We start from the raw sequence: 27,844 nt of genomic DNA, 5'->3' as shown, positions 1-27,844 counted from the left end.
CATCTATCTATATATATATATAAAGATATGTATATACGTTCATGGGTAAATGCGTCATACACATCCGACCCATGGTACACGCTATAACTGGCTTAGACAACACAACTTACTTCCTTGACCCCAGAAGAAGGAAGTAAATAGCTATCCCAGCTCCCAACATCACTTTCAACACGTTACATATGTCCCATGTATGTAGACATTAAGACTTGCTGTCACTATGGAAACATACATGATTTCATTCCTTCTGGTTATAGTGCTTCACTCAGCATTAAGGATAACTCACGTGAAGGGTATGTACTCACCGTTTCGAATCCAGCTGTGATGTATCGCGAACAATAGTCTGAACAATATATACCCCTACCTGTGCAATTGCGGGTCAAACAGTGATACTACAAGGTTCGCCCTCCTCTGCTGTCAGGAATGAGACCCTTCAGTTTACCTGTACCGTCGCCGGTAGTGGCTCCTTACAAGGAGCATTATAATTCCTTAGAGTAACACGTGTGTCTGAACTAGATTAACGCATATCGTTGAAAGCTGGTCATATCAAGTGTCAAACTAGCTGTCTATATCACAATGTGAATACATTCGTGGGTGATTGTATCAGTGCTCATTTACTCATCGTTTTTTTCAAAGAAATAGAATTAATAGATAAATTTTGATTCTAATATGTACAGTATATAGAAAGTGATTTTAATTTGGTAAATTGAATTCATGACTTGGATTGTTAGTGGCTGTATCTTCACAGGGGGTTGAAGTATCGTAAAACAATTGTCCCCCTGGGAAGGTACGTAAGTCCGGTATCGTTCAAAGTATCTTTTCATTTTGCTGTGATTTTAATCGTAGCATTTTTGTTGATTTTAACTGTTTGGCTAATCTTTCTGATCATCGCCAGTAGCCCGAGGGATGGTGTAAATCCTGCTGGGGACCATGTAGGTAGCAGAAGTACCGTAAGTCCCCATGGTCCCTAGTATGGTGGCCTAGCTTTGGTTGCTGGCGATCTGCAGCCCGTTTTTCTACTGTGTCGTCTGATTTAATTTGATCGTTTTATTGCTCTAAAATTAGTTTTTAAAATTATAAACTGTGATATATTGTTAATTGTTGTACTGTCCTTCGGCGACAGGTTTATGTATATAATATAAATGTTTACCTTGTTCAAGTCACGATATGGCTGAAATAGTGCCGATGTGACTTTAAATATTAACTCACTCACTCACTCGTGGGTGATTGTGCAAGATACACCCGACCCGTTGTACAAGACATAGCATCTCAACCGCATTTCTTTGTCCCTGTAAGGGGCACGTAAATAGCTAGCTGTCGCAGTGAACAACGTTACTAACACCACTTTCAACACGTTATAAATGTCACATACCTGTAGCCACTAGTTCACTGTTATAATGAGACTATGTATGATTTCATTCCTTCTGATTATAGTGTTGTATTCGTCATAATGGATTGCCCACTCGAAAGGCATGTGTTCATAGTTTCACGTCTCGCTGCGATACAGGCTTTCATAAAAGGATCACAAACCATGACCTGAACAATTTACAGCTCTATCTGTGCAATTTCAGGTCAGTCATTGAGGCTACAAGGTTCGCCCCCCTTTGCTGTCAGGAATGAGACCTTTCTGTTTACCTGTTCTGTCACTGGTAGTGGCTTCTTGAAAGGAGGACTGTCGTTCCAAACAGTAACAGGAAGATCATTAAATGCTCTGTGTTTTGTCACTGCTGGTACCTGCAGAGAGTTCAGCACTCTTCCTAGGTACACCTGTGAGTGTGTGAGTGGACAAACGCGGGTATTCTACTTGAATATCACATCAGTCAGTACAGATGATGAGGGTACCTGGAGGTGTCAGTACGGCGCTATCAACAGTAACACCATAAGCCTGGATGTACTATGTAAGTATATCAAGCTAATCAACAAAACGTATGTGTGTGGTAACCATGTGATATTATCAGTGAACAACCGTCAGGTTTGTTGAATTAATCATTTACGTTTAATAATAACATGTTGCGTCTACACAAAACAATTCTATTGAAAAATTATGTTAGTTGTGTTTTAAATAAAAGCGATCTTACCCTGTAGGCATTCATAAGACAGACAGGCACCTTCGACAGCTCTCAATGTACTTAATATATATACTTCTACTTTTTAATTCCCTTGCACTATACTTGGTTGTTGAAACATAGATGGGCCAGGTACTACCTCTGTCTCCACAAACAAACAAGTAATAGAGAACGCCAGTCCTGGTATAGACTGTAGCATTAACATCACACCCAGCAACCCCCCAACATCGACAACACATATTCTATGACCTCGACCTTCAAGCACTATTGTTATACCGACATAGGACGGCATATACCGGATGTAAATTTGCGATGATTCAAGAGAGTCGGTTATTTATTAATTTGTTGGTTATATACTGAGTCAAATTAAAAACTTCACATTTTTTCAAAGTAATCCCATATTTGATATACAACGGACAAATGTATCAGAGGGTATTTTTTAATCATTAATGTCCAAAGAAGGATTTTAATTAACGCTGGTAACCATAATTTGTTCCAAGCACCTACGGTATTCGGTTATAACATCAACAGTTTAAATGATGTCAATTCAATTCAAATCGGTTTATTTTCGCAAGTGAAGGCCATCGGCCCATAGTTACATTTGTATGACAATGGACGTGATGTACACAGCTGTTATTGTTGTGACAATAATGTACTACAAAGTGACATCGCTTGAGAGATATAGATAGCTAGACGTTCAATTAATTTACAATCAGTTGTAGACATTATGATATTAAATTTTTGTATGGTCGGATATTCATAAAAAGGTTTGTGGTAAGTGATCCATGCGTAGTTTGTTATAACCGAAGCAAACCAACAAAAAATGATACTTGTCCTCCACATAACCAGCATTAGAACACAACATAGTCTTCTGTTACGTGGGATATCAGCATATCTCCCAGTTTCAACACACAGCTGATGCGAAAAACATCTAAACCGAGCTAGCGCCACTTTCAGTTTACTGACGGTCACACAGCTAAGATACAACTCTGTACCAAACGATACCTTGAATAGAGAATAAGAGAAAGATTTACTACCCTTTACCAGAAAACTATTCCAGTCCTGTTCATAACTACATTTCAGACGCGACATAAATTCTGTCAAAAACGAATGAGGATGACTTATACACTGGTTTTCCCATACAGAGCCAAAACCCAAACTGAACAATAAAGATTTACATTTTGAGACCCAATTAATTTTACCATTACTTTCTGCCTGAAGCATCATATAATAACATAATGACAATCGGACATACTCAATAACCTTATCCAATAACCAATAACTCTTTTGTATGCATAAAGATATAATGGATACCGCCCACATTCACCTCGAACCATGTTGTTGGGTGTTGACGATTTGATGCCATGCCAATGTATGTATAGTTTCCATTTCATCATTCTGGTGTAGACCCAAGACTTCGGAACCATAGAGCAAAGTTGGGACTATTTTCATATCAAATATTTTAAAATATAAGTCATATCGAAGAGGATGTAATTTTATCAATGACTTTAAAATTCCAAACATTGCTTTTTTTCCCTGTACACCAGCATTAGAAAAATGACTTGACTAGGACAGGCTTCTCGTAAAAGTAACGCCCAAATATTTATTGGAAGACACACACTCCAACTTTAGACCTTTATAGTACCAAATCTCTTTTCTTGACAACACTCCACCTTTCTTAAAAACAACCACCTTGGTTTTATCCAAATTGACATCTAGATCATAATTATTACAATATTTTTCTAGAACATCAATACGCTTCTGAAGTCCACCTATAGTATCTGCGATTAAAATAATATCGTCTGCAAATAATAACAGGAATATCTCTGTAATATCAGGATGAAGTTGTATTCCTGGTCCAGAATTCTGTTCAACTTCAGCAGCTAGTTCGTTGATAAACATCGAGAATAAAAGGGGGCTTAACACACAACCCTGATGTACTCCTCTTGGACACTGAAACAGTTCAGAAAATGTATGTTTAAATTTAACACTGGCCTTAACAGCTGTATAAATAGACCTATAGCTTTTATCATTTTGCCAGCGACACCTTTATTAGCTAGTACTGACCATAATTTCATCCAGTTTACACTGTCGAAGGCTTTTGCAAAATCTGACAAAAAGTCTGACAAACAAACCATATACCCTACCCTTACGCTTACTGCTATATCTCTGGATAATAAAATTTAATATAAAGATATTATCTATGGTGGAGTAATCATGACGAAAACCAGCCTGGGACTCTGCAAATTTACCATAGACCTCACAACAAGACGTGACCCTTCTGTTCAAAATAGAAACATACAACTTACTCAGCGCACTAAGGACTGATTTACCCCTATAGTTGGATGGGGAATGGATGTCTCCTCGCTTATGTATCGGAACAATAATTCCTAAAGACCCAGATTCAGGAAAGTATGCATTATCAAACAACTTATTAAACAACACTGTAAGATACGGGACAAAAATTTCATTCGCATATTTAAAAAATTCTGAAATGAGGTGGTCATTTCCACCGAATTTATCAATTTTCAAAGAGTTGATGGCACATAGCACCTCCTCTTGTGAAATGGGGGAGTCCAGAATATAGCAACTCATATCATCATGACTATCATTAATAGTCGTGTCGGTGTTAACCATATCTTCATCTCTTGGATTGTCAAACACATCTTTAAAATGATCGACCCATTGTTCTAGTGATATGTTAGGTACACGAGTTGCCACACTCTGAGATAATCCTCTTATGGTAGACCAGAAACATTTACTATTTGGAAGACTAGATAAAACCTTATTACGCATATATTCATTATAAATTTTCTTTTCACGTAATAAACTTGTATAAGTATTCCTTGATTTTAAATAAATAACTAAGGTGCTATCATTTTTAAGATGTCTCTATGTTCTGAGACACCTCTCTCTCTCCCACCTGTAGTACCGACACACGCTATCAAACCAGGGTTGTGTGTGACTGTGGCGAGACTTAAGGGGTTATTACACCAAACGGCGATCGCTCTGCGCTCCTTCTGCGTCCTAATATATGACTAGAGTGCAGTGGGGTCGCTATACTCAAGAAAACTCTGTTTTGGTGTAATCGCTCCTACGACCGTTCTGCCTTCCTTCTGCGACTAAATATGTTACTTTTGTCAATGTCACTGCGTTCCCTGAACGACCTAGGCGTTCACTGTGCGATATCTCTGCGCTCCCTCTGCGTCTCCTCTGCGTTCCCTCTGCCTCCTTATTGCATCTAACTACCGCGCTGCCACCCCTCTACGACCAATGGCGATCGCTCAACGACCTTTCAGCGATGACTCTGCCTCCTAGGCGATCGCCGAACGACCAGTCAGCGATGCTTCTGCCTTCTTTGTGACAGCTGAACATCCTGACTATAAAATCATCTGCAGACGATTTTTGTGTCAGCTCCTGGTGATGTAACTAGTGATGGACAACCAGCGCTTGAAAATTGCTATCATATCATCAGGTCATCAAGCACTGTTGTTACTGCAAATGAGTATTGGTTTAATGGAACCCAAACTGAACAGACGAAAATGAGAACCTGGTGGGTTCGCCCATGGTTGACACACCAAAGAAGGTTCCAATTCGGACATTATAGCCAATTGTTGCACGAGCTACGTTTGGAGGACGAAGGTTCATTATTCAATTACCTTAGAATGGAACCAAGAATGTTTGATGAAATACTTCAAAGAGTAAGCCCAAGAATATTAAGACGAAATACTAATTACAGAGAAAGTTTGGACCCTGGTCTTAAACTTGCTGTGACTCTCCGATACCTTGCTACAGGAGACAAGTATCCTTCGCTACAATACCAGTATCGTGTATCACGTAGCACTATCTCTGTGTTTGTACCTGAGGTTTGTAGAGCAATCCGAGAAGAGTACAAGAACGAAGTTGTCCAATGTCCAAGAAACTCCAATGAGTGGAAGACAGTTGCAGATGACTTTAAGAACCGATGGAATGTACCTCATGCATGTGGTGCTATTGATGGAAAACATGTGACCCTGCGATGTCCCCCAAACACAGGAAGCTTGTATTACAATTACAAAGGATTCTTTTCTATAGTGCTCCTTGCGTTGGTAGATGCTAACTACAAATTTCTATGGTGTGATGTTGGCGGGTTTGGTTCGATGTCAGATTTCCAGATATTTAATGAATCTGAATTGAAGGAATGCCTTGAAGATGATACAATCAATTTTCCAGTTTCGGAGCCTCTGCCACATGATGACATGAACATTCCATTCTTCATTCTAAGTGATGACGCATTTGCTCTTAGGACATACATGATAAAACCTTACTCTACAAGAGGACTGACTAAAGAGCAGCGTATCTTCAATTCCCGTATTTCTCGTGGTAGACTCGTGGTAGAGAATGCTTTCGGCATTTTAGCTCAGCGTTTTCAAGTATTCCTCACAACAAATTTGTACAGGATGTTGTAGAAGCATGCATCTGTCTGCACAATTTAATGCGCACGAGATATCCAGCTCTACAAAACGCAGCACTTGATACAGAGGATGAGAATCATAACCTTATTCCTGGAAACTGGCGACAGCTACTAAACATGTGTGATGTCGATCAAATAGTCGGACCAAACTGTGCAACACGAGCAGGAAAACAACAACGACAGTATCTCAAGTTGTATTTTAACAGTGCAGCTGGATCTGTACCTTGGCAGGAACGCATGATTTGAACATTTATGTGACACTTGGTATAGAGTTTTAAATTGGTAGCATTTTGTACATTTGGAAACGGTTGTTATTGTCTTCATTTATTATTTATTTTCTCAAAAGTTACCAACATATTAATTCATTTGTTGTTTTTAATGTTATTAAACAAATTATCAAAACAAATGTGTTGAGAATGCTTAAATTAATTTTATAACAAATGAAACATACTCTTAGAATAAGTGAAGTGAAACTTGCTTTAATAAACTTTATTTAATCAGAAAAAGCATAGCAAGCATTGTTATGAACACTCTAATGAAAGTTTACAATAAATTGAACACTGAAATGAAAAAAAGAGAAATAGAGATATTTGAAGTTCAAATATAACGCTAATTAAATGTAAAACAACACCAATTATTGAAGCATCAATACACATCCGTAGGAACAGTCAGCACAATATGTTTCCAGAATGTATATATAATAACATCAGTCGTTAAGCTTTTTTAAAGCAGGCAATATAAATATATTACATACTGTAAAACACGTGGCTTTATGAAGGCAGAGGAGACGCAGAAAGGAGGCACAGGGATCGCCGAGGACGTACAAGAGTCGTTATGGTCGGCGAATAAAGGCAGAGAGGTCGCAGAGAGGACGCAGAGAGAAGGCACAAGGTAAACAGGATTACATCACAGATTCATATGAAGACCATTCAGCGACCTCTGTGCGTTCTCTCTGCGACCATGGCGATGCCTCTTCCTCCTTTCTGCGTTCCCTCTGCCTCCGTTCTGCCTCCCTTGAGCGACTTACATCGACGGCGATCTCACTGCGACTGTTTTAAGCAGGTTCAAAACTTTTCAGCGACAGTGGCGCTCTTGGCGATGGCTGAGCGTTCCCTCTGCCTCCCTTGTGCGCTCTACGCGACCGTTCTGCGACCCCTCTGCCTTCAGCGCCGACCTGGCAAAACTTAAGAACGCAGAACGGTCGCAGAAAGGTCGCCGTCCGGTGTAACGGGGGTATAACAAGTCCTTTTCATGCACTGGGCAGCTGTACAAATGGCGTCCGTGAATGAGTTAATAGCACCATCTATATTATCTGGTAGTAACAGAGTACATTGTTCAAAACAAAGAACCACATGTTGCAGTACAAGATTATCCCTGAACTGTTGTAGTTTCGCCATGTCCAACACATAGTGGTAGTTTTCACGAGGCGCACGTGCGGCCCCTGCTGTCTCAACGGGAATCTCCTGATCACGTGCTTGAAATGAACAAGATAGTGGAAGGTGTGAGGATTCTGCCCTGGACACAATATAACATGTGTTACAGTGGAAGAATAGACTGTTGGATACAATAATGTAGTCAATTACACTGGAGCCTGAGTGACCGATGTAAGTATAATCACCTATACCTAAATCTGTACCACAGCGACCATTTAGAATAGACATATCGAGAGCGGCACACATATTGACAAGATATTATGTTATCACATGACACTCTATCTATGTTGGTACTATCGGACATACCTGACATATTCTCGTCACCTAAAACCTCGGCGATATCATCATCAATATGATCAGACAGTGTCCCAGTCCGGGCGTTGAAATCCCCGCGTATGAGGATGTGTATATCTCTGTTAAGTGACCCAATAACTTTTATAAGTGAGTTGAAGAATAAAGTCAAACCACACTTAGTTTGTCTGTTATTAAACCAACTTGATCTTGGAGGATTCACATGTACACAGCAAATAAGAATGTCTTTCTCAAGATTAAATGCACTTTTATCTAAAAGTAAAAATATAACATTGTCTAAAATTCTGGACCATTTCAAATAGGCACTGATGGATTTTTTCACAATCACGGTTAAAAATCCAGAGAATCGTCCTCTGTCTGCTGTTTTAATTGCATTTAGGCTGTAGGCTGTGAAATATCAAATAAGTTGTGAAATATCAAATCAAATCATAAGTCCCAAACACGAGAATCTGGTGGCACACAATTTCAGTAGCGTGTATGGCCACCATGTGCGTTGACAACTGCCACACACCGCTTCCGCATAGACCTTGTGATGCTTGTGAACACATGATTGGGAAGACGACGCCATTGTTGCTGCAAAATGGTGCCAAGATCTTGCAAATTCTGTGGCTGGTTCTGGAGAGTGCGCAGACTTCTGCCAAGAGCATCCCAGACGTGTTCGATGGGATTGAGGTCGGGAGACCTTGACGGCCAGTCCATGACGTTGACTCCCGCATTCTGAAGGAAATTCCTTGTCAAAATTGTTGTGTGGAGTCTGGCATTGTCGTGCTGGAAGATCAAACCGGGTCCATGAGCTGCCATAAAAGGCAGAAGTTCTGGTGCCAGTACCTGGTCGCGGTAAGCAGCATCGTTGAGGTTGCCACGGATGACAAGAAGCCCGGAACGTGTATTGCTACAGAAAGCACCCCACACCATCACACTTCCGCCTCGAAATCTGTCAACTTCCTGTACACAACACTGGGCGTAACGTTCATGACGGCGCCACCACACCCTCGCCCTACCATCAGCAAATCGAAGATTAAATCGGGATTCATCACTGAAGACAACTTGATTCCAATTCTTCTGAGTCCATCGTAAGTGGCGCTGTGCCCACAATTGACGTTGATGTCTGTTGTATAATTGAGTCATAATTGGCCCGCAGTATGGCCGTCGTGCTTAAAGGTTGGCAGTTCTCAGACGGTTTCGAACAGTTTGCGCACTCAGTCTACCCCTAAACAGTTCATTTCTGGTTGATGTAGCCGTCAAAAATCGGTTACGGAGGTGACGTAAGACAATCTGACGATCCTCTGCATGTGACGTCACACGTGGGCGACCTGGCCGAGGGCGATCAGCGGTGGTACCCGTTTGCTGTAGACGCGTCTGTAAATCATAAACAGTCCGTCGACTACAACCCATCGTCCTTGCGACTTAAGCTACAGACGTTCCCGTCTGCAACATGCCGATGGCACGTTCACGTTGCGCATTTGAAACGCATGGCATGACAAATGGCCGTAAAGACTTTTGTTTTCTTGTGTTTTTCATTTTTGGTTAATGACTGCTAACAAGTATGGCTGAAAACACATGCAGTATTATGGCCACGTTACCAGTTGCACGTGAAAAACCACTTTTGCCCCTTTAGTGCTGTGCATATGATTTTGATCGATTCACCTGCACAAAAACGGGTGTTATCTAAAGACAATACGTGGCCATTACTGTTTAAATACACAATAAGGGCCCACAATGGTAACTGGTCAAAATGTTAAAATTTTAGGATTGTGAAGTTTTTAATTTGGTTCAGTATATTATGGTGTGGGTTTTCATACACCTGAGAAAAATGATCCAAAGCCATTGGTGGTAGCAGTATCTCTTTTTATTCTTACATGTACCTGGTAACATTTTCCTATGCATTAACATTAGCATTAATAATTGAGTAGGTTTCAAAATGACCGAGACAGTTTATTCTCTGGTATTGGTGGGTTTTTTAATCCAATGATGTGAAATCTATTTCCACCAGACGCCCCAGCAATAACCACCGTACCTACCAACAAGAACGTGACAGAGAACGCCAGACCTGACATAGACTGCAGCAGTAACATCACACCCGGCAACCCCTCAACAACACGCTACAGGTGGACAGGTCCAGGAGAGTACAGCAAGGATGGGGCTGTACTAGACAGGCTTGTCAAAAGGAACCAGGGAGGGATGTACACCTGTACTGCCACCAACACTGAAGGACTGTCGGATACGGCCCAGGCCAACATCAATGTGCAGTGTCAGTATCACAACCTCTAACAATGTATAAGCATGTTTTGAATACATTTAGTGCCCCATCAACTTTAATTGAAAATGGGCTATGCGTTTACAATGTTTAGCAGCATTGTGCAGTTCTCATGGAAATATTCAGGACAGTCGAGGCCTTGTTGTCATCAGCTTCTGTACCGCATCACGGGGTAGCCTGGTTGTTACAGCATTCACTCACATCTGTTCAAGTATAGCACTTGCAGTTTGTCTAAATGAAACTGGGAGATTCTTAAAACTGATAAATATCATACATCTTGAGTTCGAAGACCAATAGAGTGGTGTTTAATTAAACCACTGGATTCTTCTTGGTCTACCAATCTGCCCAAGCCAAGTTCCTCTTTACTACAAGCTTGACCCTACTGCAACAGGCACAGGGAACATGTGTCTCCTTTTGCGTTGATGGCAGAGTTCACTTACAGAGTTCGGTGCTTACCCTTTTCGCGAACACCTGGTGTTATCACTGATTTTCAGCAGTATATTCATGTTATTTTCACCACTGTTTTGCCTTTCAAGCCCAATTAAATCTATTTCGGAGGATAATCCAGGTCCATTATTCTCTGGCCGTGATGATTTATGTATACAAAAAGAAACTAATAGCTATCACTACGCAGATGCTCCAGTAATAGCCGATCTGCCTCCTAATAACAACGTGATAGAGAATGCCAGTCCTGACATAGACTGTAGCAGTAACATCACACCCGGCAACCCCTCAACAACACGCTTCAGGTGGACAGGTCCAGGAGAGTACAGCAAGGATGGGGCTGTACTAGACAGGCTTGTCAAAAGGAACCAGGGAGGGATGTACACCTGTAGTGCCACCAACAATGCAGGACTGTCGGATACGGCCAAGGTCAACATCAATGTACAGTGTGAGTAATTACTACATTGCAATATCTGTAGTCCACATTGTCTTAACAGGACTATAATGTATACGTTAGTGTCCAGTTCAAAATGTCCATATTCGAGTGTAGTGTAAGTATAGCAGCAAAGCACATTTCCACAGTCTATATATGTTATAAATATTAACGAAACACACATGAATTTGGGTGTGCTGTGTATCAGCCTTTGGCTACGGCCTATTTGAACCAGTATGTTTCTATTTTTGGAATAGTGTATGCACATGTCACCCCACTGTTCCAGCCAGTGCTACTGATCAGTCACAACCAGATCGACTCGGACTAGGGATTGGAATTGGAGTTGGAGTTTCGCTGCCTGTGGTACTTGTCTTAGTTGTTATCATTGTATTGATGTGGCGACGAAACCATGAACACATTGAAAAGGTTAACACAGGTAATTATATGACTTGTAGCCATATGTGTTTCTTTGAGCAGAAACGTTCATGCTTAACAGTAGTTACTTTACAGTAGTGTTAAAGGTAGCAATTGAAGAAATGGCTGAGTGTAGGCTCTGCGTCACAGGTGGACAGTGCAGGGCAATACAATGTTTACTCAACTGTTTGTTTTGCGAGGTACATGTGCAGAAGGGTATATTCCATTGTGACGTATTTTAGCCACGTGTTACTTTAGACTTTCCAGCCGTTTAATAATACGCGATGACTTAAGGATATACATGTTTTGTAAGTTTAAACTTTTGGAAATATTCCTACTTACGAAGGAGACATTGGAAACCATGCAGTTATAGATATAGTTATAGATATAGTTTTATGTTAATGTTACATATATTGATTTAGGATTACATGCATTTATGTCAGGACCAATACTCCACTTACAGATCAAACAGAAACCATCGAAATACAGTCACAAGGGTAAGATGCACAATATCTGTCTCAGTCAATTAATCAAAGAAATAGAAAGCGTCAACGACAGAGAATTATCAGACTCCAGTATCCGCCAAAACATCAGACGCTACGTCAGATCATCAAATATATGCGCGTACAACATTCTCAGCCAATTGGACAAACTCCTGTCAAAATCGCTTTTCAGTGGATGCAGATCCCTTTTTGACAATCACCAACAGCATTTTCTTCAAATATTTGTTTCATGAGATTTGATATTTTGGTTGCTATGTGAAGTGTATTGAACCAATGATGTTTTCTAACGTTACATTTGTTGGTTTGTTCTAGACACAGCACACCAAACCAAGGTAACTTCATCAATGTCCAACATATAACACTGCAGACGCAAAAGTTAGATTGTTAGTCTGTCATCTCATTATAAACATATACTGCGCCAGATTACACGCAGCGTTAGTGTGAGGTGACATTGCATTCAGTAATTCAACTATACTTGAGGTTTGGAAATGGTAATAAATCCTCTTTAATCATTTAAAACACAAAAATATAAGCAGGTTAAATAGCACCCGTGGACATCATCAGTCATTAAACTTAAATGTGTTCCAGAAGAAATCAGTGATAACTCACACTTTCACAATATTGGCTTTGAACAATTATATATGGATTAGGTTTTTTAATTGTAATACATCCTGCTAATCTCTTTTAAGCACACATATATGCAGCTTGAATAGCACATGTTGACATTAGCAATGATTAGATTGAAATGTGTTTCAGAACGGCCGTTTTCTAATATTATCGAACGAATCACATACCATTTCTATGCAGACATTACTTGACATTAATTAGTATTATATGTATTACTCTGCATGGTCATGATATGTTGTATTTAAGTAATGTCACGACAATCATATCTTACTGATGCATTCAATTAATTTTTTTGAAGATGGAGCCTATGCAAGCCTTGATGAGCACGCCCCTCAGAATAACGAATATGAGAAACTGGACATGGCAAACAGCGATAAAGGTTGTTACCATAATTTGTTTATATCAAGATATTGTTTAAGGCTTCACCCAGGCGGGGATTGGTTGGTGGTAGGGGTAAGGGGTTCTTGTGGTCTTTGACATCTCAATATTCAAGCCATATGCTGGCGGCCTGTAAATAATCGAACCTGGACCAGACAATTCAGTTATTGATATTACTAGCAACGGTACACGCCGTTGGGATACGTTAACACGCCATCAACCTTGTCACCGAAGATGACCACCAGATCCATTTAGTCTTCTCTTACGACCAATATATGTTTCTGTGGAGAGATTCTAAGTCTCCAAGGCGTCTTGATTCGGGCAGCATTTTAATACACACGGGTGTATGCTCTGTATTATTGTCTCTATACATTTAGCGAGTAGCTAGTTTGTTTGACATGTTAAATATGGCCATGTCAATGCCTATGTCTAATTTTCAATGATCATGAAAGCCTCGTCTTTCATTATGTGTAAAACTTCACTTGACAAAACTTAATATTGATTTATTTTTTTGTAGAGCTGGTTGGTATTGTTGAAAAGGAATCCGTCTACCAAAATCAAGGGGCCAGTGGAGTTTGCGAAGGTAATTATGTTATGCGTGAAACACATGTAGTTTCATTAAACCTATTTCAGGGGCAATGGCATGTTTATACTGCTTGTCAACCTTTCCTGGCTGAGCGACGTGAAATGCACCATTATTGCAATTATATGGTAACATGCATGCCCATGCGCGCGCATGTGCATGCGTGCGTGCGCGTGTGTGTGTATGTGTGTGGCTGCTATTACTGGTCCGGACGAATGCCGCCGTTTTTATGGTGCTAGCCCACTGAGACACCTGGCCACAGTTTAACATTGACACCCCACTCAGACACAGTATAAAAGATGAGTCTGAGCCGAAAAGTTCTTGGTTTATCCCTTAAATGCCGAACATTAGACAGCATAACAAGAAGTAGCATCTTTTAACGTCCTCTGGTATGAATCGTCTTTGGACCGAACAACTCTCCCCGGTCAGACGCACTATCCACTAGACTGTGCAACCATTCCTGACATCCAAGACCATATTGAGGCGGTCGTATAAATGTTTACATCCCCTACTGTGCATCTTGTTTCAGATTATGAAAGTGGGAAAATGACAGCGGAACACGAATAACAAGCAAGTTTCAAGCTACACATGTAACGATTAATGTGTGACAACCAAGCTCCAAGCTACATAAGTAACAATCAGGGTGTGTCTTTCCAGCACTGAGCTACAGATCTAACAACATGGAAGCGAATACCAAGTTCCAATATAGATATGTTCCAAGTTCCAAGCTACATAAGTAACAATGGGTGTATAACTACCAAGTTTCAAGTTACATATGTGACGATCGGGGATGACAATTTCCAGACCCTTGAAATACAAAAGTCTTCAGCAATCCATGTTTAAAGAGGCGACAATCGGGGTCAGTTGGTCAGACTCGGTGATTTGGTTGATTGTCGTATCCCAATTGCATAGATCGACGCTCATGATGTCATTTACTGGATCGTCTAGTTCAGACTCGATTATTTACCACCGTCATGTAGTTGGAATATTGCTGAGTGTGGCTTAAAACTACAAATAAACAAAACAATCATGTTCCAAGCTACATATATAAGATTCGGGTGTGGGATGGAAGTAGATTCATCCTTGTCAAGCTGTGACCTGTTGATCAGCAACAGCGTCTGTATATAATTGGTCGTTACCCATAGTTGTTAACCCAGTAATCTGGACATTTGTAGATGCGTACAATTTCATTGGAACCGGTACCGTCCAGTTTAAAAAGTTTGATTGTAGACATTGACACATGTATATTCTGTAATCAGGGGCCGCCTCCGCGGATAGAGCGTCTGCAATTGAATAAGTATATATCTTTCCATTGCATATAATTATCGTTCTATCATCTAACAGTATTTTGTATCTTTCCATTGTACATATTGTTTCTATTATATAACATCACTTTGTATCTTTCCAGTGTATATATTGTTCCTATTGTCTTAAAGTACTTCGCATCTTTCCACTGTATATGTTGTGGATGTAGTTACTGTGTATGTAAAAAGTGATACATTCGATCTCTATGTATGTACATGATGTGACACAATCAAACAACCGGGTTTGATTTGCCGTGTGGGTACAATGTGTGAAGCCCATTTCTTGATGTTGCGGAATATTGCGAAATATTGCGAAAGGCGGCATAAAATCCACACACACTCACTCTATTATCACGCAGCTGTTGATGTGAAACTGACTGTGTTATCTTCTGCTGCTGATGTGAGACTGACCCTAGTACTTTCTGCTGCTGATGAGAAACAGACCATATTGCCTTCTGCTGTTGATGTGAAACAGACCTTATTATGCCTCAAAGTGAGATTGACCAATCAGACAGCAGAACTAGTGCCCCTATTTGAGACCATATACCGTCAGTAAAAATCCAAGATGGTTCTTATTGACCTAATTTGAGACCGAATACCGTCGGTAATAGCCATTTTGGATTTTCACATACTCACCTCAAAATATTACACATTGAAATTCTGGTACAGAAATTCGGTATTCAACACTGTTTTGTATTTCAATATCATTGTGGTAGCAAAGACATTATCTTTTAAAGAAACCTTGTTCGTGATTTTGTTAAAAAGAATTATGGTATAAACAAACCTTACAACAGAGGTCACTGATTCACAAATAGCTACATCATAGAACATAAAATAGATGACGTCACAAACAAGAAACGTGACGCCAATGACACACATACCAATATAATAGATAGCTGCCCGTCGTTAGGAAAGAGCGGACTGCTCCCAAGTTACAGATTTCTGAGAGCATGCAGGCATTTTTATGATAATTCTATCAATTTCAGTTATTTTACTTGTTTAAACGTTCATTTTAAGTGCATTATATATTCCATTCTCAATAGATGTATTTACATTAAAATGTTGTATCGGAAACATATATACTGTTCCTGTCATTTATACCGGTTGTAAGTATCAAGATTTCAGTTTGACATGACATGTGCGATAAATATACCAAATAGTGTGAACGTTTCATCGTAATAAATTCGTAATGGTGCCAAATATTTGTTTCTACCCTTAAGCGGCAACTTAAGACAACATAACTAAGTCTATAACTGTCTGCTCCTAATGTGAAACAGACCCTATTACTTTCCGCTGCTGGTGAGAAACAGATCCTATTACCGTCTGCTGTTGATTAGAAACAGATCCTATTACGTTCTGCCGCAAATATGCTGGTGAGATGTAACAGACCCTACAACATTCTGCTCCTCATGTGAAACATACCCTATTACTTTCTGCTGCTGATGTGAAACAGATCCCATTATCTTCTGTTAATGATTAGAAACAGGCCATATTACCGTCTGTTGTTGATGTGAAACACATAATACCTATGCTGCTGATGTCAAAGAGACCCGAATTCCTTCTGCTGCTGATGTGAAACAGATGCTATAACCATCTGCTGCTAATATCAGATGAGGTGAAATGGGGTGAGCGAGTGAGTGAGTCCGTGGGTGTGTGAGTCCGTGGGTGCGTGCGTGCGTGCGTGCATGCGTGCGTGCGTGCGTGCGTGCGTGCGTGATATCCGATATTACAATGCTATTCAACTGATAAACCATGCCGCAGTTTAACATGAATTTCCTTCTCAGACACATTATACTGACTCCGAGTGTAGTTTTAGCCCCTTAATGCCGTCCGCAGGGCAGGGTAACAACAAGTACCATCTTTTAACGTCTTTTGGTATGACGCGGCCAGGGATCAAATCCCGACCTTCCGCTCTAAGGGCGGGCACTCTACCACTGGACCACGGAGACCATGCTGCTGACATGAAGCGACAGTATGCTACTCACATGAAACGACCCTCCAACCTTCGCCTGCTTAAATAAAACAGACCCTATTACCTTCTGCTGCTTTTAAGAAACAGACCCCATTACCTCCACGTATCGGCTTCATGGCGGGTCGTTAGCAGTGTGCAGGAATAGAAGTATGCTTCGTTCAATGGAGTCTCCTCATTTACTTCACGGCAGAACTGTTGACACGACATACTTGGATTTCTTTTCCAAACACGTTTCAACTTATGTGTGTAGACTTTTTTAAAAACTCGAGGTCCATGTAGAGTACATGGCTGCAAATTTGACTCAGTAAACATCTGCAGTTTCAATAATAACATTGTCAAAATCTTTAGTGTGTCGTTTGTCCAGTTGTGTGTCAAAACAGGGGTCCTTAAACCGGATTCCCTATCCCAAACCTCTGCTCCTGCCTATACCCCACCTCTCCAACACACACCCTCCCACAACCCTAACCTAAAAATCCCAAAATCACGATGTTTAGGGATGTAGAGTTGAGTTCGTCACGTACCCTGACCCGTTGGTAATAAGTTCAAATGCTAAATGTGTCACGTAGGCTTGTTGTGCTGCAGACATCCCACGGGCACAGGACTGTAAAATTGAAGAAAGAAGGGGTTGATATTTTTGCCTTATTAACATTCACACTTTACCATAGCGGCATATAGGGGATCTCTCACGATGGTAACAGTTTTGCAAAAACGTGACATGAATAGTATTTAACATATTTCACATAATTGCCCAAATATGGATTCGTCGTTCAATTGTGAGAAACCGTTATAATTTAATCAATATTTCACTGTCAACTTTCTAATCTCCATTCTAAGGGGAGCTGCGAAATTAACATTAGGTTTTCCAAATTGTCATTATCATCGTCTTTATTTTCTTTTGATCTTCTTGGTGTTTTCTAGAGCATATTCTGTTTTTACCTTGACCATTACTCGTGCGTTACGGGTCAAACAGAACAATTTCACCTATTTCCCAATACTTCAAAGAAACCACCTGTTATTACTTATAATGACAGATAAATATGACGAAAATGGCCTTGACGTTGTTATATAATCTACTCTGACCTAACCACACTGTACCACTTTTAGTAACACAAACGTGTGTGTGTGTGTGTGTGTGTGTGTGTGTGTGTGTGTGTGTGTCTGTCTGTCTGTCTGTCTGTGTGCGTCTGTCTGTGTGCGTCTGTGTGTGTCTGTGACCAGTCTCCATGGGCTGTCAAAAATAATGACAGTGACCAAAATCATGTCCAATGTAATTCCGTCTGTTGACACGTATTTTTCAAGAAGACCTGACTTGCCTTCTCAAGTGATATTGTGATGGATGCCACCAGTGGGGCAGGATACATTCACCTTATGGTTTACTCGGGAGTGATTTCTTACTGTTATGAAAATGTTTTCTCACTCTTAATTCAACCTCGGTCATACAGCAATTGTGAACGGAATTCCGCGGTACGTTATCATTATAGCTTTAAATGTTATTCATATACAAATTTCTAAACATCCCACACGCAAATTCGAAAAAAGCTTGTGTCCAAATTACAAATATCCTATTTCACTCTAGCCCTTGTAAAACAATATAATCCCACAATGTATTCAACAGTATTGAAATAACTACAGGGATTTTAACAACATAACATGCACGTTATTTACGTCATTTCTTTATTAGCAAAATATCACTCTTTCACTAACAGGGCACGTAATAGAGGCACAGCTATTAAATGAGACAAAGACGTCTTTATCAAAGTGTTAAGGGAGTACTGAAATAAAATAGCTCATCCAACAGCTTTAGTGTGAGATATTAACTGAGGGGAAAAAGAAAGTATACCGACTTTGTGTTTCAAAAACCCTTGGGTAAAAAAATAATTTGCAAGCACATGTCCCCACCATGTTTGAAATATAGTAAATTTGTGCCGCAAAAAACACAGATATTGATTTTCACAGATTAAATGTCTAAGATACCAATCAGCAGCTGTGTACTGTGACAAAACACTTTTTCATTTCTTGAAAGTTTTTAATTTATAATGTTCCTTGAGTGCTGCATAAGCGCCAGTACAGTTCATTTTTATATAATGATGCTAACATAGGATATTTGAAATTGAAATTCAAACATCTCATATCTGAAAAAAAAAGTTTCTTTGGGCCTTCATTTTACGTTTACTATTTATTTTGGTGTTGAAATTCTTTTGGGATAAATATTTGTATTTTCACAGACGCACCTTTGAATTTAATGTGATGTAATAGGGGTCACATAACCGCCACACACAGGATTTTGACCACACTATCCAATATGGATGAAAGTTCAGTTTGGCGTTCGGGTATTGAGTAAATATTCGATAAATTGATTTTAAAGCATACACGAAATAACTCCGCAAATGAAGATTTAGTAAAATGTCAAAAGTAGAGATATCCTAGTTGTAGATATCCTAGAAAATTTCTTGGTTGAAACCAACTTGGTATGCAACCGATTGAAGGAGCACAACATCCGGCCCCGATGGCCAGCGATACGTCCAATTTTGCTTCCACGTCACCGTCAGGCACGCCTAGAAGTATCTGAGGTCCATCTGTCATCTGGACGGCTGTGATGGTTGTGTAAGGGTCTACAGGCGCCCAGGAGAACGTGTAATGGTATCGCCTGGCACCACACCTCATGACACAATACAGCATATTGTTAATGGTACCGAATGACGACGTTTGCGATCACGGTCTACCCTTGTGCAAGGGGATGCCCGCCAATATGTTGAACGTGTTGTAACAGGCGTTTTGAGGCAGCATGACGTTGCTGTTTCTCCAGACTTCTCCCTTTCAGAACATGTCTGGGATGATATGAAACGACGCCTACGACAGAACCAAAAGCCACATCATAAACACATGCAAAGGCAAGTAAATTGATTACCTACCAAATTCACTTGAACATATAGTACAAATCAAAATAAGTGGTTGCATCGGCAATAAACAATATCCTCCACATCTCTACCAACACACTTTTGGAAAGCTTTACTAAGTTCTTGAATGTTGTAACATTGATCAGACAACTTTTATTTACTATTCTGACAAACATAATCGATTCGTATGTCTGAACGTTCTTTCCGATCCAGCGACCAACGTTGCTCAACATCGCCAAATTTGTGGCAGGTACTCAGTACGCATGATATCTTACGGACAATAAAGAGATCATTCCATGAATATCTGTTTCCTACTGATTTCACTTAACTGCTGCTAGATTTCAAGAGGTCAAACACGCACGCGCGCGCACGCACACACACACACACACACACACACATATATATATATATTATGTATACACACACAAAATGTATCTCACACTAATAGCTTAGCGTGATTGTCTGGAAAGGTTTTCCGCATACCCAAGCCGTTTTAAACAGCTCATATCGAATATTATCTATCTATATATATAAAGGTATGTATATACGTTCATGGGTAAATGCGTCATACACACCGACCTTTTATTTACTATTCTGACAAACATAATCGATTCGTATGTCTGAACGTTCTTTCCGATCCAGCGACCAACGTTGCTCAACATCGCCAAATTTGTGGCAGGTACTCAGTACACATGATATCTTAAGGACAATAAAGAGATCATTCCATGAATATCTGTTTCCTACTGATTTCACTTAACTGCTGCTGGAAACACAGATGATTTCATTCCTTCTGGTTATAGTGCTTCACTCTGCATTAAGGTTAACTCACGTGAAAGGTATGTGCTCACCGTTTCCACTCCGTTTCCGTTTGATATTGTGTACATACAATTTAGGTTTTAATTCTATTTTAGTCATAGTTTTATACACATTCTATTTCAGATTTGGATTAAGTACTTAGTTTATTTCCTATATCTCACTTTTTCCATATTATTGTATTTCAGCTTAAACATTAATACCATAGCTTATCTGTTTCATTCAGTCTATAATTCATCCAGACTTTACTAACCATGTCACTGCATGCTTTTCATCCACAGCACCCAGAGGCTACTCTATTGTTCTCTGTGGTCACTCACAACTGTGGGGCGGTCGGGTAGCCTAGAGGTTAAAGGATTCGCTCGTCACGCCGAAGACACGGGTTCGATTCCCGACATGGGTACAATGTGTGAAGCCCATTTCTGGTGTCCCCTCCGTGATATTGCTGGCATATTGCTAAAAGCGGCGTAAAACCATACTCACTCACTCACTCAATCAATTACAGCTGACCACAGGTATACCTGTGTTCTCTTGTGATCTCTGGCAGTTGACAGATTACACTTGAAGCATATGCATCAGTTCTTTTGTGTATATTCTTGGATGGATCTTGTGTTTGGAATTATATTCATGGATCTAATGAATGTGGATTAATTTCATAAATTTGAAGATGTAACTGGCTCTAACTTAGAAGCCGTGGTGACACGGCACAGGTTTCACCAATCTGGCCGTTTTTCGCCTTTCACACCCTGTAGCCGTCTGTTGTGTGTTGACTGCCAAGACAACTAGGTGCTACTCCATGTATCACGAACATTGGCTGAACCTTTTATATTCCTACCTGTACAATTTCAGGTCAAACGTTGAGGCTACAAGGTTCGTCCTCCTCTGCTGTCAGGAATGAGACCTTCCAGTTTACCTGTACCGTCACCGGTAGTGGCTCCTTACAAGGAGCACTGTACTTCGCAAGAAGAACAGGTGTATCATCATTCAGTCAGTGTAATGTCTATGCTGCTACCTGCAGCCAGTTCAAAACTTTTCTTGGGTACACCTGTGAGTGTGTGAGTGGACAGACGCGGGTATTCTACATGAATATCACATCAGTCAGTACAGATGATGGTGTTTTATGGAGGTGTCAGCATGAAGGTATCAACAGTAACACCATAAGCCTGGATGTATTATGTAAGTACATGTAAACTGAACACATATGCCTGAGGTAACGTCACGAATATGTATAAAGCATTTCATACGTATCAACAAAAAGCGTGTGTCTGTGGTAACCATGCAATATTATCATGGAACAACCGTTACAAGTTTGTGTAATTAATCATTTACTTTTAATCATAACGTGTTGCGTACATACGAAACAATCATATTGAACGATATATGATGTCTTAAATAAAAGCGACCATACCCTTTCGGTTTTTATAAGACAAAAGCCAGACAGGCACCTTTCGTCATTACTTGATGTATTCTTCTCACTATTTGATTCTGCTGCTCGATTCTTTATTCTTAAATATAGATGCACAATGCATTAGAATGTCATCTTGAATGCATTTAGTACTGCGTCAACTTCCTTTGAAAATAGGATATGCTTTTACAGTGTTGGAATCAGCCCCTGTTCTTCGCCCGTAGTCAGGGGTCGTTGGTTTGCCTACTTGTTACAGCGTTCACTCGCTTAACACCTGTTAAAGTTTAGTTCTCGCAGTTAGTCTAACTGACACTGGGAGGTTCTTAGACTGATAAACAGCGTATATTTTGAGCTCGTAGAGTGGTGTTTCAACCACTTGATTCTTGCTTGGTCATCCAATCTATCCACGCAAAATTCACATTTAATACAAGCTTGGCCCTATTGCAACAGGTACAAGGTGTTATAATTGATTTTCAGCAATCCATTCATATAATTTTCACCACTATTGTGCCTATTACGCCCATTAAAATCTATTTCGGCGGATAATCCAGGCCGATTATTCTCTGGGGTTGATGTTTTATATATAAAAACAAACTCATCGCTATCACTACGTAGATGCTCCAACAATAGTCTATGTGCGTCCTGAAACCAACGTGACGGAGAACGCCAGTCCTGACATAGACTGTGGCAGTAACATCACACCCGGCAACCCCTCAATGACAAGCTATAGGCGGACAGGTCCAGGAGGGTACAGCAAGGATGGGGCTGCACTAGACAGTGAGTGAGTGAATGAGTATTGTTTTACGCCGCTTTTAGCAATATTCCAGCAATATCACGGCGGGGGACACCAGAAATGGGCTTCACACATTGTACCCATGTCGGGAATCGAACCCGGGCCTTCGGCGTGACGAGCGAACGCTTTAACCACTAGGCTACCCGACCGCCCCTGCACTAGACAGGCTTGTCAACAGGAACCAGGGAAGGATGTACACCTGTACTGCCACAAACACTGCAGGACTGTCAGACACAGCCCAGGCCAACATCGATATTCAGTGTAAGTAATGACTATGTTGTAATATCTGTAGTCATAAGTGTCTAACCAGTACCATAATGTAAGCGAGTCCAAATCAAAATATTCATATTCAAATGTAGTGTATATAAAAGTGACAATAGTCATAAGAATCTCTGCTGAAAGCAAAGTCAATTGTTCCATTCTGACAATTTCATCAGCATGATAATCACTGACCAATAGAATAACACCCGCGGTCCGCGAAATGGTAAGATGCTTTTTGTATTTGTAGTGACAGCCGAATAGAGACAGCACACCTTGCGTGTCCATGTCAGTGATCATCAGAATATTATACAGATGAATAAGAGATTAGAAAAAATGTTGATATTATAAAGTTATAAAAGATAGTATATTCACACAATATAATTCTCTACTTTTCTCAAATTATAACTGGTCATAATTATACTTTACATGTTAACAGATCGTCCAGAACGAAATGTGCAGAAGGCTTTTAGACCAACAATAACACGACAAATCAACGACACAGCTGCGATGATGGCTACGGCTGCAGCCAACCCGTTGCCACATTTCACCTGGTGGAGTTATGATAACGGGCACCTGGAGAATATAGACGACGCTACTGACTACACTGTATTCAGCTCAGACTTACGGACAGTCCTTATTGTCAGGATTGTACACTCAAGGGACTACGGGACATATGTACTGAGGATGAATAACTCCTATGGGGAAAGTATACTGCTATACACACTTTCACAAGCACGTAAGTTTCAGATAGCTTTAATTCTCAGCACATGTTCTTATTTAGTGTGAAAAGGATTACATTGTAATGTGGCATATATGTATTACACAGACAAATTTGACCAATAACTTGACCGATTACTTTGTGAATACGGTTTTACGATAGCTGTATAACGGCTTGGGAATCGCCACTGGGTCTTGAGCGTGGCGAGCGAATGCTTCAACCACTAGGCTACTCTTCACTTACATGTTAGTATAAACTTTAACTACACACACACACACATGAATTTGGTTGTGCTGTGTATCTGCCTTGCCTACGGCCTATTTGAACCCTTATGTATCTATTTTTGGAATTGTGTATGCACATGTCACCCCTCTGTTCCAGGCAGTGCTACTGGTCAGTCACAACCAGATCGACTTGGACAAGTGATTGGAATTGGAGTTGGAGTTTCGCTGCCTGTGGTACTTGTCTTAGTTGTTATTATTGTATTGATGTGGCGACGAAACCATCAAAACAGTGAAACAGTGAACGAAGGTAATTGTGTAACTTGTACCCATATGTGTTTGGTTAAGCAGAAGCATACGTCCTTGATAGTAGTTACAGTAGATGCTTTAACTGATCACATGATCAGTGTTAGAGGTAGCAATTAACGAAATAGTCTCGTGTAGACTCGCCGTAGCACGTGGACAATGCAGAGCAGTATAATGTTACCCAACTGTGTGTTTTGCGAGGTACATTTAATCAAGACGTTGAACTGTTGACGTGCATGTGCAGAAAGTATATTCTTTTTGACGTCTTTAGGCCACGTGCTACTTCAGATTTTCCAGCCGTTAATCATGCACGTGTTTTGTAAGTTTGAACTTTTGGTAATATTCTTATATTACTAACGAAGTAGACATTGGAAACCATGTGGTTTTATTAAGACACACATAGTTTTATGTAAACACATATTTAGGATTACATGGATTAATGTCAGGACTCCACTTACAGATCAAACAGAAACCATCGAAATACAGTCACAAGGGTAAGATGTACAATATCTGTTTAAGGCAATTAATCAAACAAAGTGTCAACCACAGAGAATTATCAGTCTCCATTACCTGCAGAAACATTCAACTGGGCGTAAAAAGTAAAATAATGGTGAACATGTTTATGTATGACTGAGAACTGAAAATCAGTTATGACACGAGGTGTTCCCGAAAACGAATCATTTCTGTCAAACATCAGAAGCTACGTCATGTCATTAAATATCTTGACGTGCAACATTCTCACCCAATTAGACAAACTCCTGTTGTCATCCCTGTCGTTTGTCGAAAACGCTTTTCAGTGGACAGACATACCACTTTTTAACAATACACTGACAGCTTTTTTCTTCAAATTTTTCCTCATGATTTGGTATTTTGGTTGTCTATGTGAAGTGTAGTGAACCAATGATGCTTTCTAACGTTACATTTGTTGGTTTGTTCCAGACACAGCACACCAAACCAAGGTAACTTCATCAGTGTCCATCATATAACATTGAAGACGCAACAGTTAGATTGTTAGTCTGTCATCTCATTGTACACATATACTGCTCCAGATCACAAACAGATGTACTGTAAGTTAACACTGTATTTAGCAATTGAACTATATTTGAGGTTTCAAAATGGTAATGAATCCTACTAACTTATTTTAAACACACATATACGCAGGTTAAATAGCACCCATGGACATCATCAGACATTAAAATTAAATTTGTCCAAAAAGACATGACATGACAACTTTACTGTATTCATCTTTTAATCTACTATACACGTATCTCCGGTCTTAAAATGGTACTACATCCTGCTTAACTCTTTTAAACACACATATATGCAGGTTAAATAGCACCTGTGCATGTTGACATCAGCAGTCATTAGATTGAAATGTGTTTCAGAACGGATGTTTTGCAATAAAAGACATTACTGGACATAAGAATATGTTACTCTGCATGGTCATGATATTATTGCATCTTTCAAGTATTGTCACGATAATATTATTTTACTGATGCATTTAATTAATTTATTTGCAGATGGAGCCTATGCAAGCCTTGATGAGCACGCCCCTCAGGACAACGTATATGAGAAACTCGACATGGCAAACACCGATCAAGGTTGTTAGTTTAATTTGTTCATATAGGGATATTACTTAAAGCTTGGCCTTCGACCGGGATTGGGATGGTGATAGGGGAAAGGGGTACATGTGTGTTTAACGCCGCAATAAGCAATATTCAAGCTGTATGACTGCAGTGTGTAAATAATCGAACCTAGACCAGAGAATCCAGTTATTGATATAACGTGCAACGATGCCGCCGTCAACCAAGTCACCGAGCCTGACCATAAGATCCATTTAGTCACCTCTTAAGACCAATATATGTTTATGCGGAAACATTCTTACCAAAAGTCTCCAGGGAGCCTTGATTCGGGCAACATTTGAATACACATGTTTTTTGTATACCCTGCATTATTTTCTCTATATAAGAAAATTCGTAGTGCGTGGCTAATTTGTTTGATTGGTACTGTACCCTCGATTTTCATTATGTGTTAAACTTATCTTGACAAAAAGCTGGTATTAATTATAGGTATTAAGTATAAATTATTCATAGAATGTTCAGAGCCGGCTGGTATGGTTGAAAATGAAACTGAGTACCAAAATCAACTGACCAAGATGAAAACTACTATTTATGTTCATTCATGTAACAACATGGCAAAGAAAAAGGTTCATACTGCTTGTCAACTCATCCTGGCTGAGCAGCGTAAAATAGAGTTTAACGTCGCCTTCACCATTCGGCACCTGTGTGCGTGCGTGCGTGCGTGATTTCGTGCGTGCGTGTTTGCATGTGTGTGGCTGCTTGTGCTGGTCCGGAATAAAGCCGTTTTTATAGTGCTAGCCCACAGAGATACCTTTTCATAGTTTAACATGACACCCAACTCAGACACAGAGTTCGAGCCGACAAGTCATTGTTTTATCCCCTAATTGCAGAACGTCAGGCAGCATAAGAACAAGTACCATCTTTTAGCGTATTTTGGTTTGACACATCCTTGGATCGAACAACTCTCCCCATGTGGCCACTCTATCCATTAGGCCATGCAACCAATCCTGACATCCAAGACTATATTGAGGCGGATGTATAAATGTTTACATCCCTACTGCGCATCTTGTTTCAGATTATGAAGGTGGAAATGAGAGAGCGGAACTAGAATGACAACCAAGTTCCAAGCTACACATGTAACGATCAATGTGTGACTCCCAAGCTCCAAGCTACATAAGTAACAAGCAGGGTGTGTCTTTCCACCCTACTAAGCTGCAGATGTAACGACCCGGGTGTGAATACACAGTTCCGATATAGATATATGACAATAAGTGTCTGAAAACCAAGTTCCAAGCTACACAAGTAACAATGGGTGTGTGACTACCAAGTTTCAAGTTACATATGTGACGATCGGGGGATGACAATTTCCAGACCCGTGAAATACGAATGCCTTCAGCAATCCATGTTTAAAGAGGCCACTGTCGGGGTCGGTTGGTCAGACTCGGTGATTTGGTTGATGCATGTCATCGTATCCCAAATGCGTGGATCGATGTTCCTGATGTCAATCACTTGATTGTCTGGTTCAGACTCGATTATTTACCTCCGTCATATAGTTGGAATATTGCTGAGTGCGACGTTAAACAATTAACAAACAAACAAACCAAGTTCCAAGCTACATATGTAACGATTCGGGTGTGAGATGGAAGTAGATTCATCCTTGTCAAGCTGTGACCT

The 27,844-nt window shown here is 40.1% G+C and overlaps 2 protein-coding genes across 2 annotated transcripts; both read left to right on the top strand.

Moving 5' to 3' along the window:
- Nucleotides 1-217: 217 nt before the first annotated feature.
- Nucleotides 218-27,283, top strand: LOC139449064 (B-cell receptor CD22-like). Its single transcript, XM_071230532.1, has 13 exons — nt 218-290; nt 1,569-1,895; nt 10,255-10,512; nt 11,153-11,410; nt 22,907-23,068; nt 23,247-23,345; nt 23,782-24,081; nt 24,445-24,594; nt 25,051-25,084; nt 25,530-25,549; nt 26,111-26,191; nt 26,684-26,833; nt 27,246-27,283. Exons 1-13 carry the CDS (start codon nt 218-220, stop codon nt 27,281-27,283), a joined length of 1,950 nt encoding a protein of 649 aa, XP_071086633.1.
- Nucleotides 5,729-6,511, top strand: LOC139447850 (putative nuclease HARBI1). The gene has a single exon (XM_071229327.1). It carries the CDS (start codon nt 5,729-5,731, stop codon nt 6,509-6,511), a length of 783 nt encoding a protein of 260 aa, XP_071085428.1.
- Nucleotides 27,284-27,844: the final 561 nt, after the last annotated feature.

Source organism: Haliotis cracherodii, unplaced genomic scaffold (genome assembly GCF_022045235.1).
Source record: "Haliotis cracherodii isolate W230 unplaced genomic scaffold, xgHalCrac1.p SCAF_7, whole genome shotgun sequence".
In the NCBI taxonomy this organism is placed as follows: domain Eukaryota; kingdom Metazoa; phylum Mollusca; class Gastropoda; order Lepetellida; family Haliotidae; genus Haliotis; species Haliotis cracherodii.
This window is presented reverse-complemented; position numbering and strand designations above follow the sequence as displayed.